The sequence below is a fragment of the Plecotus auritus genome (assembly GCF_963455305.1).
Source record: "Plecotus auritus genome assembly, chromosome: 5".
NCBI classification, from domain to species: domain Eukaryota; kingdom Metazoa; phylum Chordata; class Mammalia; order Chiroptera; family Vespertilionidae; genus Plecotus; species Plecotus auritus.
The window spans coordinates 180,889,260-180,903,742 of record NC_137776.1 but is presented as its reverse complement, the minus strand read 5'-3'; the positions used below and the strand labels follow the sequence as shown (position 1 = coordinate 180,903,742).

General features: G+C 46.7%; 1 protein-coding gene across 2 annotated transcripts; it reads right to left on the bottom strand.

Moving 5' to 3' along the window:
- Positions 1-2,595: 2,595 nt before the first annotated feature.
- Positions 2,596-14,252, bottom strand: SET (SET nuclear proto-oncogene). 2 transcript variants are annotated; one of them, XM_080669876.1, is made up of 8 exons: positions 14,129-14,252; positions 7,897-7,954; positions 7,125-7,267; positions 6,404-6,507; positions 6,196-6,309; positions 5,203-5,373; positions 4,971-5,117; positions 2,596-4,393 (listed from the first exon to the last, which is right to left on the bottom strand). In XM_080669876.1, exons 1-8 carry the CDS (start codon positions 14,235-14,237, stop codon positions 4,370-4,372), a joined length of 870 nt encoding a protein of 289 aa, XP_080526002.1. In that variant the 5' UTR covers positions 14,238-14,252; the 3' UTR covers positions 2,596-4,369. The 2 variants fall into 2 exon arrangements, with proteins under 2 accessions (XP_080526002.1, XP_080526001.1); XM_080669875.1 differs by lacking the exon at positions 14,129-14,252 and adding an exon at positions 9,481-9,956.
- Positions 14,253-14,483: the final 231 nt, after the last annotated feature.

Below are 14,483 nucleotides of genomic sequence, written 5' to 3'. Positions count from 1 at the left end.
TATCTCGGGAAGGTAACTCACCGGCCCGCACTGGCCGCCCTGGCGGTGGCTGGCCTGAGGGAATCCAGGTTCCTTATTGCCTAGCCTGCGGCTGTCTAGCCACTTCCTGGGATCCTGTCCTCACCTGCACCTTGTGCCAAAGGAGCCATATCACACGTGTCAAATACTGAAAAAGTGAAATTGGCAAGCCATGGACAATCCTGCGTTATTGCCCTGCAATGGGACATCAATCGAGAAGCATCACCAACTGCAAAGGCAACTTGGTTGAGTGGGGGACAAGCCTACTTTTCATAATCAGAGGCAGGTCGGGACACTTACTGATATTGAGGGAGACGTTAACCCATAATAGGCTCTTTTAAGTGGGGGCTGTTATGAAGCTGCCCTGAGGTTAATGTAATTAACCATAATTTGGAAGTCAGGACTCTCAGCTTCTGACTGCGGATTGTAGGCTAGTGGGAAAACCATGAATTGAACTAGCAACTCATTTCAGGAGGGTGGTTTAGCTCCCAGCCTGAGGACCACTCATTCACTCCTGCAGCCAGAAAGCTCAACTATGTCAAAGGACTGGCATTTATTTTCCAAATTTTCTTTGAACTATTCCACTGCCTCACTTGTCACTAAGGGATAGGAGAATCCATCCATCTTTTTTAATGAACCCCAGGCTGGGCAAACCTACAGGGAAATCTGATGGGAGTCTGACCAGACAGCTAGCTGTACTGTATGTCTGACAGTGATGGGAATTCATGAAACATTCATTCTTAGCAAAATTGAAGTTTACATTCAACATCCATCATATAGTTACCTATGTAACTAGCAACCTGAAAGGAACCTAAATTCCTAGCAGGGTACATAAGGAAGCATGTTTCCCTTTCTATACTCTATTCTCAGTGTGACAAACATCAATCCATCTACATCACTTAGACTTGCCTCCCTCAGGTAGTATCTGAGTACACAATGTCACCAGCTAATCAAGCCAGCACACAACCTCCTTTGAAAAGTCCTCTCTGTTCTTGTTCTAATCACAAAATTTCAGTCTTTCCCTTCAGACCTGTTAAAAAAGTAAACTTGTAAGCCAATAAGCACAGGCAGATATTCAAAAGGAAATGGCCACTGCTGGGATGCAGGATAGACTTTTCAAAATAAGATGACCTCTTTGTTTTTAAAGGATGTGCTCCTTTTTTAAAAAAAAAAAAAAAGTATTTTTATTGATTTCTGAGAGGAAGAGGGAGAAACATCAATGAGGAAAGAATCATGGATTGATTGCCTCCTGCACACCCATCACCGGGGATCGAGCCCAAAACTGGGAATCTAAACAGGACCTCCTGGTTCACTGGTCGAGGAGCAACACCGGCTAGGCAAGATGTCCTCTTTAAACAATTGTGGACTACTCCTGAAGATCCTGTCTCAGTCTTCAGGAAATCCTGAGTCTTCCTTCACCCTTTACAACACCATTCCATTCTTGTGATAGCCAAAAATAATCATAGAACAATGTAACAAGGAAGACAGAAAAATCAAATGTTTCTTGGACCAAGAGAAACCATGAAGCCACTTGTGCCGTAAAGCAGGATGAGACTGCCAGATTAATTCAGAAACACAATTGTCCAGGAATTCTCTAAATGCCCAAAAGGTCATACCTCTTACAGCCAAACAGCTAACCCAGGTAAAGCAAATTTGTCAGCTCAACATGACATCCAGGTACTCTGTGGACCAATTAAACTCTACATTTTAGAGCCAGAGTTGAGTGAGATAGTGAGGCCTGTTTACGAAGGTCAGGCAATAACCTTTTAGAAACCAGGGCATCATTGGAGAAACCAATGTTAACCTCAACTAGAGGGCTATTCTAAAATAGAATACTCAAGGTTTTCAAATTAATGTAAAGACACATTATGAGCTACTATCTTCTATGCCCCAATTCATTAGTTAAGTTCCCCTCCTAAACTGAGCATAGCAATTTGGGGAGAAACTAAACAGCTATTTGCTCTTTTGAAATGTCCTTTTACCAAAGCAGCTTTGAGCCATTCATCTAGCACTTTCCAACATATACTTACGTAAGGGCCAACCCAAGAACTCCCTTTGCAATTAGGCACAAAACACGCTAGCTACTCTGCAGCCATTCCAATAGCCTAATGCCACTTTTTCTCACAGCCTAACACGCTGCAAGATTTGCGGGCATAGGGGAATCTCAATAGGATAGAAGTGACCTTTAGTGACTCTTTTATTTAATTCATAAAATACTATAAAATGCAATTTCATGTGACCTATAACCTATCCATACCACAATCTCACCAGTACATAAAAACCAGTTTGGTAAGGTGTAACTTTATAAAAAACCACAGGCTTCCGTGATGTGTATTATATTCATTAAAGTGACTCCACCCGCCAGGAACTTGCTATATTCCAAATTAACAGTCCTTTGCCCATGTGTCCTATACATACCTTTTTATGTAGCTGTTACCTGTGCTATACTTACTGCTTAACTATTTAACATTTTCCCCACTTCCTGTCACTATGAACACAAATAAGGCAAAAACTTGCTTATCTAAATCCAAATGCAAGAAACATTTCTCTACAAAACAAGGAGAATGACCCCAGTCAAAAAATCTTTATGTTCCTTTATTGGAGCAAGATTCCTGACCAGTATACAGTGATGTATTCACTAAACAGAGACCTGTGCAGAAATTACATACTATCCATCTAGATAGGTTTTATTACACTTCGCCTATTGATGGAATAGTTCCACTTATAAAGTTTTATACATCAAATAGCTTTGAATTTGACCAGGCTGTTCATTAATTCGTCTCTGAAAAAATTAACTGGCATTTAATTTCAGCTACTATATTTTACAGCATTAAAAAGCTTAGGCATTAGGTAGCTTCTCAAAATGTTCTATGCACAATGGCATCTAGCAGAGCAGAGTCCATCATCTCACCCAGATTCACACAGACTGGTCTCATTTGAGAACGTAAGCTACTAAATAGCTGGTACTAAAGAGACAAAAGTACTCCTAACCTGAGTTTCTTAACCACCAATACGGACTTCTTACTCTGCAAGCCTGTCTTCTGGGCCACCTTTATAGTGCCAATGAAGACATGCCAGCAATAGCCCTGTGTGTAACTCGGCATTAGAGCACCAGGTCTGTCTGGTGGTGGTGGCAGGCACTGTTATTATATCCAGGTATATATAGACCCATTTTTAAAATGCCAATTTGATATACAAAATTAAAGGTACAACATACTCAGAACTAAGTTTGAGCAATCTGGAATTCCAAATGATTTGGAATTTTTAGACACTGACAGCAAACTGTACTCATGATGTTTTCCAGCTATGGAGACATTAACATACTGATTCAAACCCCTTTACTCAGTCCACATAGCCCTGAGATCATCCTGCAAAGTGCGTATCAAAAAATACGGAGTTTAGTTGACAAAGTTTGACAATATGTTATACAAGTCAAACTTGAAATCTGTTCTGAGAGAAAAGCATCAAATCCTTTGTGTACACATTTAGTTTTATTGTAACAAAGCAACTTGTACACTTTTAATGTTTAAAACTGAGCATCATCTTTTCTTTCCAGTGAAACAAAAAGAAAATTTAAAAATAAACAGGAACAAAATTACAATAGAGAAATGTCAATTCCAAATAAGATCCTACAGGTTCTGCTGATTCTCCCATCGAGTGGCAGGGCTCAAGTCATCATTAGGAGAGAATTTTATTTTAAAAGTGTCATCTTAGACTGCAAGGATGTCCGTTAAACATCACAATTAAACATGCCAAAGGAGAAGCCATGTTGTCAAAATGCCCACTTAACCCACCCAAACATCTCAAACCCACCCTTTGCTCACCTTCTATAACCCCCCCTTTTTTTAAAGTTTTTTTTTTCTTTTTTTAAACAAGAGAAAGTAGACAGATACATGTTGGTAAATGCTAACTGTCCATATTCACATAGAGACACAGTGTAATCTCTGAGCCCAATATACAGAGAAAGGAGGAAAAAAGCTAGAATTCTATGCACTACTACACAGGGGCCTAGCAACCTCCAGCTCCCAGCAGAGCAAGGGAGCAGGTGGTTTTTCTTTTTTCCCACAGAGCACGGTGGTGTTGATTCCATTAAGTTTTTCTTGAGACAGGAAGGGATAAAAATGAATTTGGAACAGAAAGGGGCAAAGATTCTTTTCCCACTGTATTCTGCTCAAGGTACATCCCCCCCAAAGAAGGTGAGAACCATGGTGTAAAGGAGAGAAAAAGAGACCTCAAAAACAGGGCGACTGAGCACAAGAGGGGGGGAAAAAAAGAAAAAGGAAAAAAAAGACTGCAACTTGCTCCCAGGGACTGGAGAAAATTAAAAAAGGTTGGAATCCATCAGTGTTCATTAGTCATCTTCTCCTTCATCTTCCTGTAAGGAAAAAAAGCAGGCAATTAATCTTTAGGGTTAATTCTAAAGTCATTTCCCAACATTCATAGGAACCATGATGAACTCCACAGAACATGACACACTATGAAGAATCCAATTTTGTGGACCTATATATCACAACCTATGCTCAAATCTTAGCTGAATGACCCAGTGATTTTATTCCAGATAAATTAATTTTTCAGCACTAACCAAATCACTAGACATCTTTCAGACCAAATAATCCAAACCAAACACAGTCTAAGAATTTTATAGTGAATCTAAAACATGTACATTTGTTATTTGGGAGATTTCTCCAAATACGACCACTGCACTATCCATACCACTTTATTAAAGTACTGGTTAGGGAAGGACAGGATTGTGTAGTCATAAAAAACTAACCACAAAAGCAGAACTAGTTAAAAATCACTGATACAATCTCATCAAAATTCCTTCCTATCTTGTACAACAAAATAGCTTATCTCTTCTACAAATCCTCCCATAATTAGTTGAGTCAGTTCCATTTTACAACATATATAACCTCTAAAATAACATGGTTTAAAGATTATCTTTCTGGACTTACCTCTCCTTCTTCCCCCTCATCATCATCTTCATCTTCTTCACCTTCATCCTCATCCCCTTCTTCATCAATATCTTCCAACCCTTCCTCTTCTTCATCATCATCATCATCTTCTTCTCCTTCCCCTTCTTCATCATCCATGTCAGGAACCTTAAAAAACCAGGAGTTATGTTAAGAACTCATTTTCAAACAAATAAGACAAGTGCAACCTTGAATAATAGACCACTCAACTCACCAAGTAGTACTGTAAAGGATTTGGCCAAATGTCATCTTTGATGACTTCTCCTAACTCATCTGCACCTGCATCAGAATGGTCAGTAAACCAGGTAAAGAAGCTTTCTGGTTCCTCATGCTGTCTCTTCCTGCTGGCTTTATTCTGTGTTTGACTTGAACGTTTCGTCAAATCCTAAATAAAGATGGAAGAACTTTTGATGCAGGCTCTCTACAAAAACCAAGTTCCCCATAATTCAAACAGCAAGATTTTAACCCACAGGAGAACAAAAAATTTACATCAATATATTATCAAACTATCATTCTTGTATATGAGAAATTACAAAATATAAAGAGAAAAGGTCCTAGAATTCTAGATCTAGAAAGACTTTGTCAAATCTGTATGACAAGGTTTTCCTGAAAAGGTACCATCATCTAATTTTTGGCTTTTTCATAAAATTAGTTCCACTTTAACAGTCCAACATAGTGTCATTTAAAAGATATTTACTAATTAAATATGGAAATAAATGGATTTTGGGAAGTGGCATGCCATGGAAGAGCTCGATCATAAATTAAGAAACAAACGAAAACTAGTCCATTTCAATAAAAATTTGCACTGCACAAGTTATGAAAGCTCCAGACTATTGTATTTGACTTTAACACACTGTAGTTTGTTTTTTAATCCTCATCCTAGGACATGCTGAAAGAGAGAAGAGGAGAGAAGGGGAGAGAAAGAGTGCATCTCTATCCGTGTGAGAAACAGTGACCGGTTACCTCCCAGACATGCCTGCTGGGGGTGTTGAACCTGCAACCCAGGTATACACCCTGACGGAGAATCCAACTGGCAACCTTTCGGTGCACAGGCCAATGTTCAACAAACTGAACCACCCCGGCAAGATTGGAATTTTTCTTGTATTTTAAGGATTTGCATAACACATTACCAAAGCACGAAATATTGTTAAATGATTCAACTAAACCAAAATATACAATATATTTTCCAAACAATTTCTCAAAATACCTTTCCAGATTTCCATTTGATTTCAGTGGACTTTGAAGATGGATCACCACTCTCATTCAGATGAAACTCTTTGGAGAGAACTTTATTTTCGAAGTAAGGATTTTCATCAAAATACTGTAATAGAGGATTAGAAATCAATACAATCAGCTCTTCTAAACAAAGCCCAAGTTAATATCCATAGTGGCAAACAAGAGTTACTGATACTCACAAAATCTATTCTGTAACCTGATTTAATATCTTCAAATTCTGTCACTTCAACTCTTGTCAAATAATGCAGCGCCTCTTCATCCTCTTCCCCAAGCAGTGCAGACACTAGACCAGCAAATTATAAGCCAAATGAGTATTAAACAAACACTAAGTAACTCAAGTGCTTGTTAATGCACTTTAAAATTTTTCCTAACTTAGTGAGCATCTTGGTTTCATAAATCCATTAACTGAAAACCAAATGGCTCAGTGTGTCAGAGCTAGCACCATCATTTTATCAAGTAATTAAAGGCAAATCCTGAGTTAGAATACAGACTCTTCTAAATAGACAGAAAACATTATAATGCCCTAGCCGGTTTGGCTCAGTGGATAGAGTGTCAGCCTGCGGACTAAAGGGTCCCAGGTTCTATTCCAGCCAAGGGCACATGCCCGGGTTGTGGGCTCGATCCCCAATGGGGGGCGTGCAAGGAGGCAGCCGATCAATGATTCTCATCACTGATGTTTCTATCTCTCTATCCCTATCCCTTCCTCTGAAATCAATAAAGAAATATATTTTAAAAAAAACAAACATTAATTATAACCCTCCCCTCTCAGTGTTTTCAACTTCTACGTGTAACCAACATCGTGTAACCAACATATTGGACCAAGTCCTCAAACCAAGGTTCCTCTACTCCTTAACAAGTGGGCATTCTACACTCTTTAGTAATGCTCTGCTGATAACCTACCTTGTGGATGGTTGACAAATGTTGTTACCCAAAAATTTGGGATTTTGGCGATCAATTCTGACCTCTTTTGAAAAAATGGTTGGCGGAGTTTGTTGTATTTCTGTTCTACTTTCAAAATCTCCTCACTGGCTTGTTCATTAAGTCTGAAGCAAACGAAAATACATGTTGACAATGATGGTATATGACAAATACAAAAATTGCTAAGACTACAGAATATATACTCTTGTTAGCTTTAGAAAGGGCAAAGTACACATTTATAATAAACTGAATCATCTAGATTTTTGTACCCATATTAAAATAAAGTCAAAACTAAGTTGGCAATTTGATCTGGGTTAGGCACTCAATAATAGGCAGTTGTTTAACTAGGTGCCCAAACCCAGCATTTTGGTGACAATGTACATTTACTTCACTTACTACCAGGCTAACTTCAATTCTGTGTCCCTCAGGCAAATCAAGGGGGGGTAAGGGGGATGACTGCTAACCAAGTCAGAGCAACACTGATGCCATAATGCTAAACTGTCAGAAGTCCATGCACTGCAATTCAGACAACTTGTAGCCTTTGAAAGGAGATCCGATCTTTACAAAGTCAATGTACTTTCATCGAAAGTTTTTTGTGGCCTACAATATTTCACAGAAAAATAACACTGACTTCATGTTTCCACTATCATAACCATCTCCACTTAGCCAGGGGATAGAGATCTGACCAGTTTCAAAGATCACCATACCGTAAGATGTATTTCAGAAAACGTCTAGAAATTAAGAAAAACCTTACCTGTCTATTTCATTTTGTACTTCATCAATATGTTCAATCGCTTCTTGCTGTTCTTTTTCTGCAAGAAAAAGATGCATAAAACTCAATACTAATTAGAAGAAGCATTTATCTAGCTTTTCTGATGTGAACACTGTGAGTTATATCAATAAAGCTGTTTGTTAAAAAAAAAAAACAACCAAAATACACACACACAAAACTGCCTGCAAGGCATGCCCTCCACGTGTTCATGCAGGTAGCTGACAAATTCAAAGACAATTCACAAATCTTGCTATCTGTTAGATATTCAAAATGCTTGTAGCACTTTTTAGGAGTTACATTACAAAAAGAGACTAATTGTTAAAGTTTCTATTAAGAAAGACAAGGAATAAACCTTATTCAGGAATTCTTAAGTGTTTATTATTTATGACGTTATATACCTGCAATATACTAATACCAGCTGCTAAGTAAACTGTGGAAAGCAACCCATGACATTAACAAAAATCAGGACACCACGCATCCAATGGTAGAATCACTCTATAGAAAGCTGAAAATATCGCTCAGTACCTACAACTGAAACAGACAACCTTACAAAGGCAGGGAAGGGTCCCCTAGACATGGACCATTGTAAACACTCGACTTTTCCTCTTTAGAATATGAACCCCAAGATTCGTATCTGACCTTTCTCACCCCTCCAACCCAATTTCAGGCGGGCTGATCTCAAGATGGCCCAACACTTACAGGGAGTCAAGCATGAAGTCAGAAAACTATGAGCCACGGAAGGAAGAAGAAAAGGAGGTGTGCCATGGAAAAGGTGCCCTTTTGTCCGGCAAAGACTGCAAAACCTATAAACTAAGTGGGCGTGAAGGGTCCTGAACGCGCGCGGTTCATTTCCGGTAACCATCCCTGGTTTTGCAGCCCCCTGCCGAGAAACCCTTCACGGAGGAGGCAGAGACTTTCTAAGAGCCATTGTAAAAACCCTCCAACACCCTGCCCGCCGCGCCAGATTGCTCAGCGCGCGGCCGCGACTGGGTGGCCACCCCACGTGGGGAGTGCCCGGGGCGACAGGAGCATCCTCCGAGGCGGCCGGGGCCCAGTGGGCGGCTGGCCGCGTGTTTCCCCGCGCCCCCAACCCGACCCGGCTCGAGGCAGGGGGTCGCGCGGGGGCTGGCCTCCGGGTGGGGGTACGGGGCCGCCGCCGGCGGGCCGGCCGCAAAGAGGGAGCCGCGCGGAGGCCCGGGCGCGGGGCCGCGTCCGGCCGCACCATGTGGCGGCGGTGGCGGCTGATGGGAGCGAGGCATCATGGCGGAGCACAATAAAGAGAGGCTTCTCGGGAGGGAGGGAGGGGGAGGAGAGCGAGGGAGGGGGGAGAGGAAGGGGGGGGTCTCCTCCGCCCGCGCCGAACAGGCCGCAGCGCCCCCGCCTCGCAGCGCCGTCCGCCGCCGCCGCGGCGCCACCCCGGCCCCGGCCCCGCGCGCACAAAAAAGGGCGCCGAGGCGCGCGCCGGCCCGTCCGCCCAGCGCCCCCCGGGCCCCACCGGCGGCCTGCGGGCCGGGCGGGCGGCGAAGATGGCGGCGCGGGCCGGCCCCCGCCTCGCCTGCTCCTCACCTGAGGTCTCGTCGGCCCCGTCGTGGTTGGAGTTGAGCTCCTTTTTACTGACTTTGGCCGCCGGCGCCGACATGGTGCTGCTCCGCGGTTGGGGGGGGAGCGGGGAGGGGGAGAGAAGGGAAGGCGAAAGGGGCGGGCAGCGGCTTCCCCTCACGCCACACGCGCGCGGGCGCTCGCTCGGTCCGGCCGCCTCCTCCCGCGCCGCTCGTTCTCCCTCCCCCTGCCTTGCGCGCGCTGCCCTCGCGGCCTGACGACGAGGGAGAGGCTGGGGCAGCGTGCCGGGCCCCGGCCCGGGCTACTGCTTACGGAGGGGAGGCGGCGGCGGGCGGGCAAGCGGCTGGGCTCCTTCACTCACGCTCCGCGATCCAGCTCGCTGCTCGTTCTCCCCGAGTCGCCTCCTCCTCCACCTCCTCCTCTCGGCGAGGGGCGGGCGGCAAAGCGCAGGCGCGCCAGGCCCGCGCGCAAGCCCCACCCCCAGCCGGAGTGGCTCGCGCCGCCCAGCCATTGGCTGGGGCGCCGGGACGAGGGGGCGGAGCCTCGGCGAGGAGACACAGGGCCTGACGAAGAGGCGGGAGGAAGGAACGCGGCGACGTACGGGGCCGGCCCCCCGCGCCGTGCTCCCCTCCCCCGCTTTCCCCTTCTCCAGCCCGACCCGGGACATTTGCGCGCTACGGCGCGCAGCGGTCAGAGGCGGGGCCTTGCCGCGCCGCGCGCAGGCCCCCGGGATGAGCGCATCACGTGGTGGTGAAGCGGATTCCCTTCTCCGCAGCGCGGAGGGGAGTTCGCAGCCCCCCAAAAGTGCAGGCCTCGTAGTAGCATTGGGACCCAGAAATACATCCACCCCAGGTTCTGCGCCCTGGGACAATGCTAGGGCATCCCTCCGTGGGGGAGAGGAGGCAGCACCTCCATCCTATCTTCCAGATGGGGAAACTGCTGTTCTTACTCACTAGGGCTTTGCAAAGCCCCAAGCTGTCCAGTTCACTCACAGGGCCTTTTCCTGGCTTTTAGTGCAAGCTCTGGCCAGCAGGCTGTGTGCCCTTGGGCAAGTCACTTCCCTCCTCAACCTGTTTGTTATAAAGTGATAAAATGCAAAGAAGGCTGACAAATGGGACGTGGGTCAATGGTACCATTTAAACAGGGCCGAAGTGAAGTGGAAGTCCTCTGAAGGCAGTGAAGTGGATCCTTTTTGGTCCAACTCTGTGCCTGATGATTGCAAGAAACCCTACCTAGGGCCCATCCTGGCCAAGTGGAGTGTGCACTTCATTAAGGCCACACAATTGACCAATGGGGTAGAAAGGTGTTAAATTCATTTCGCCCTGTCCGAGATGATAGGGCCAACAAAAGCCTGCTTTGGAGGCCAGGTCTTGAACCATTAAGTAGGGCCAAGGCATTCCTGTTAAAATAATGCTTTCTAGGTAATGCAAATGCACCTCGCTCTACTCCTTCCTCCAGGGCCCCTAGACATGGACCTTAAAAAGCTTCCCTGGGCATTTGTAATCAGAATTTGAGATTGATCATTTGCCTTCCAGCAAGCACAGTGTCTTTCTTTAGTCCGTGGTGAGTGATCAATAAATGTTAAGTAATTGGCATCCAGTCCATGGGTACAGAATACAAATATCTTCTGGGGACTTCCCCAAAAACCCAGAAATTCATCTAATCCTTCCCCTCCAAACCTGAATCTCAATGGAGTCCAACACAATCCATTTCTATCCCAATTGCACAGGTGTAAAGGAAGAAGTATTATTAAATGTTCGACAACCAGATCCCAGAGGAGAAGAAAAAACAACACCACCAAAACCCCTGATTTGCTGATTTGGGTGGTGTATACATACTCTCACTATGGCCAATTTCCTGCCACCATTGTGATGTTACTGAGTTGGAAAGAAATACCAGGCTCTAGCGCATTGCTGAAGCATGGAGCATGGAGCATGGACCACGGGCTTGTGATACGCACGTACATTTTCTCATTCAATCCTCATGACACACAAGGTCGGTATCAATATCCTTATTGCACACATAAACTCAATTTTTTTATGCACGCGGCAGAGCCAAGATTCTAGTTCAGGCTAGTGGACAGCAAGCGCCTGCTCTATGACAGCAGAGTCTTTCCATTTGGGGCATGACCTGCAGTCCAGGCACATGTGACATCTAGAACCCGGTGCACAAATGCACACAGAACAATGCTTTACCCTTACTAAGTGTGATGTGACCCTTAATCTTCTATTTTCTTTTCTTTAGGATACGCTCCACTAAAATAATTTCATGACCTACAAATGGGATGAAACATTCTGAAAAACACTGTGCTGAGGGTTGCAGCTACACAAAGCATGGTCAAAGGTAGGTGCCAGTGACCCACAGCATCCCCGCAGTGGCTGATCTACCTGTTTCCCAGGCATCTGCAGAGGCTCCACGGAGCCTTCAACAACCCCAGCCCTTAGGAGCTCCCTGCTCCTCCTCCTGACCTTTCTCATCACCGCACTCCAGATCCTTGCAAAGCTGAACCGTATAATTTTGTTAACCAGGGTCACCCAAAATTCAATAAAAAGGGGAAACATATGTTTTTAAATGAATGCAAGATCAAGTGGAAGAGAAAGCAAAAGGGCAAAAGTTTCAGTAAAGAAGGGAGTGGCATTGGACACACCAAGAGATCATTGATCCACTGCGCCATTATTCACTGTGGTCTCTTCCCAGCTCCAGCACGCGCCTTGGCCTCACTCAGAATTCCTCTCTCTCCTCTCCTTCCCAGGTTCTTTGAAGGAGAAGCCCATGGCTTAAGTATTGGAACAGAGATGTTGGTGTTCCCAACAGTGCAGCAGTGTCCCAGGATGAAGAGGAAATCTTAGCTAGGATGGCCTCCAACACACACACACCCGTTTCTGAGCCTCCTTTTTCTGTTCTCCAAAATGGGGTTACTACCCACCGCTGCTGCTGTTGTGAGGGCTGATGGGTAGAGAAGTGCTTCGCAGCACAGTGCCTGGCAGATCAGGGCCCAGGGAATGGCATGAGCTGTCATCTGGGTTTGGATGAACCGCAGGACTGTGGTGCACACCTCGTGGTCCTGTGAATTCTCCCAGAAGCTAAGCGGAAGGAGACCAGGAACCCTTGTCTACACTTTGCTGCTCACAAGAGTGGGGGAAGGAGTTTACCCATCAAGAGCCCAGTTTATGTGCCCATCAGGGTCCTAAGTGGTTTACTTCTATTTAAGCCACCTCACAACAAGCCGAAGAAATGGGTAAATGTTGAGCCCATTTTACACAAGAGAAAAGAAACACGTTATGTCACTTGCCCAACAAGGCCACAGCCAGGTTTCAAACCCGGGCCTTCAGCTTTGCCACACTGGGCCATCAGCTGGGTGCGAGGTCTTTGCATCCTACGGGACCTCGCCCAGGGAAAGTCAAGCTTGTCATGCCCCCCAGCACATCCCTAGGAACACGTGGGTGTGGACTCTTGCTCCTTCCACCTCAGCCAAGTCTGCAAATTAGGAAGATTCACAGACCCCTCGCCCCTTCCCCACTGAGCCTGCGGTCACATTTTCCTAGGACAATGCCATCCTGCCTTCCACCTATCCAAACCCATCCCCCATGAAGGCCCCACCACATCCCGGCTCTAGCAGGGAGGCCTAATCACCAGAACAATCCACTTTGTGCGGGGCTCCAAGCTGTGTGTGTCTGCAAAACGCAGCAGCCACACCTCCAAGTTAAGGGTTCATGGGGGGGAGGGGGAAGACATGAAACCCCAATTACAAAGTACTGATGTAAGGGCTACGCTGGGGTGACCCCAGGAGCTGCCAGGGCAAAGGGGAACTCCTAGCCCAGCAGCCGCAGCTCAACGGAGAATGTGTGCGTGTAAGAAGTGACTTTTCGGCAGAGAGCTGGACAAGGAGACTCGCACAGGTAAGGAGAGGTAAGTGATCATGCAGAGAACAAGTGGGTGTCAGGGTCCCAGGTGAGGGAACAGAGCCCCAAGAGGTGAACAGAGGTAAACGGTGCTGGAGGGGGGCAAGAACCTGGAGAGGTCCGGGGTGGGGGGGGCTGGGGGGTGGGACCCGAGGGGCAGGGCCCAGGAAATCTCAGTCTATACCTCGGGGCAATGGGAAGGCAAGGAAGAGGAAGGGTTTTAAGCCTGGGGGTCACGTGATTGGCTTTGCGCGGCTGGAAGGGAGGAGGAGAAGGAAACCAGAATTGTGGGCAGGCGGCGGCAGAGCAGGAAAGCGAGGTGGAGGGATAGGCGAGGTTTTGGAGGTGGGGACACCGGGACTTAGGGATCCCACGGCTGCGGAGGGTGGAAGAAAGGAAAGGGTCACACGGGTCTCCCCCAGGCTCAGGTTGGCAGGCGGTGGTAGATACCAAGACAGGGGGTCCCAGACGCCTGGGGGCTGGGAGACGAGCTGGGAGTAGGTGCTAGCGTGGGGGCAGGGACGAGCTCGCACGTGCTCCCGGTCTCCCCGGCTTCCCCCTTCGGTTTTTTCCTTCCCAGAAACCTAACCCCCTCAACCCTCTGCTTAAAAAAACCCCTCCAAGGGGAATCTGGGATCACATCTCAAAACTACCGAAAGAGACCAGGCAGGGGGAATAAAAAAATCACTCAGAAGTCAAAAATCACTTTGCAAACCCCTTCCATCCCCACTAAGCGTAGTGCAGGGACCTACCTCCCTTCGGCACGTCCGGAGGGGTCGGCTTCTTCTCCGGCTTGGGGGCTGCAGCCAGTTTCGGTTTCTTCGTCTGAGGTGGGAGCGAGGACGGGCGTTTGGGGGCCATGCTGCGTGTGAGGCAAGTCGGAGGATCTGGTCGCTGGGAAGTGGCCGGGCTCGAAGGCGCGCTGAGCACTGGGACCGCCCCAGGTGCGGGAGGTTTAAATCGGCCCCGGAGCCGCCCTGCCTGCAGGAGCTATTTACATGACAGTAGGACACACACCTCATTCCCCTCCCCCAGCCTCATCCCTTTCACCCACCCTCCAATCAAGATCAACTTCTTTGAGTCCTCCCAGCACTTCTCCGGGGCCCT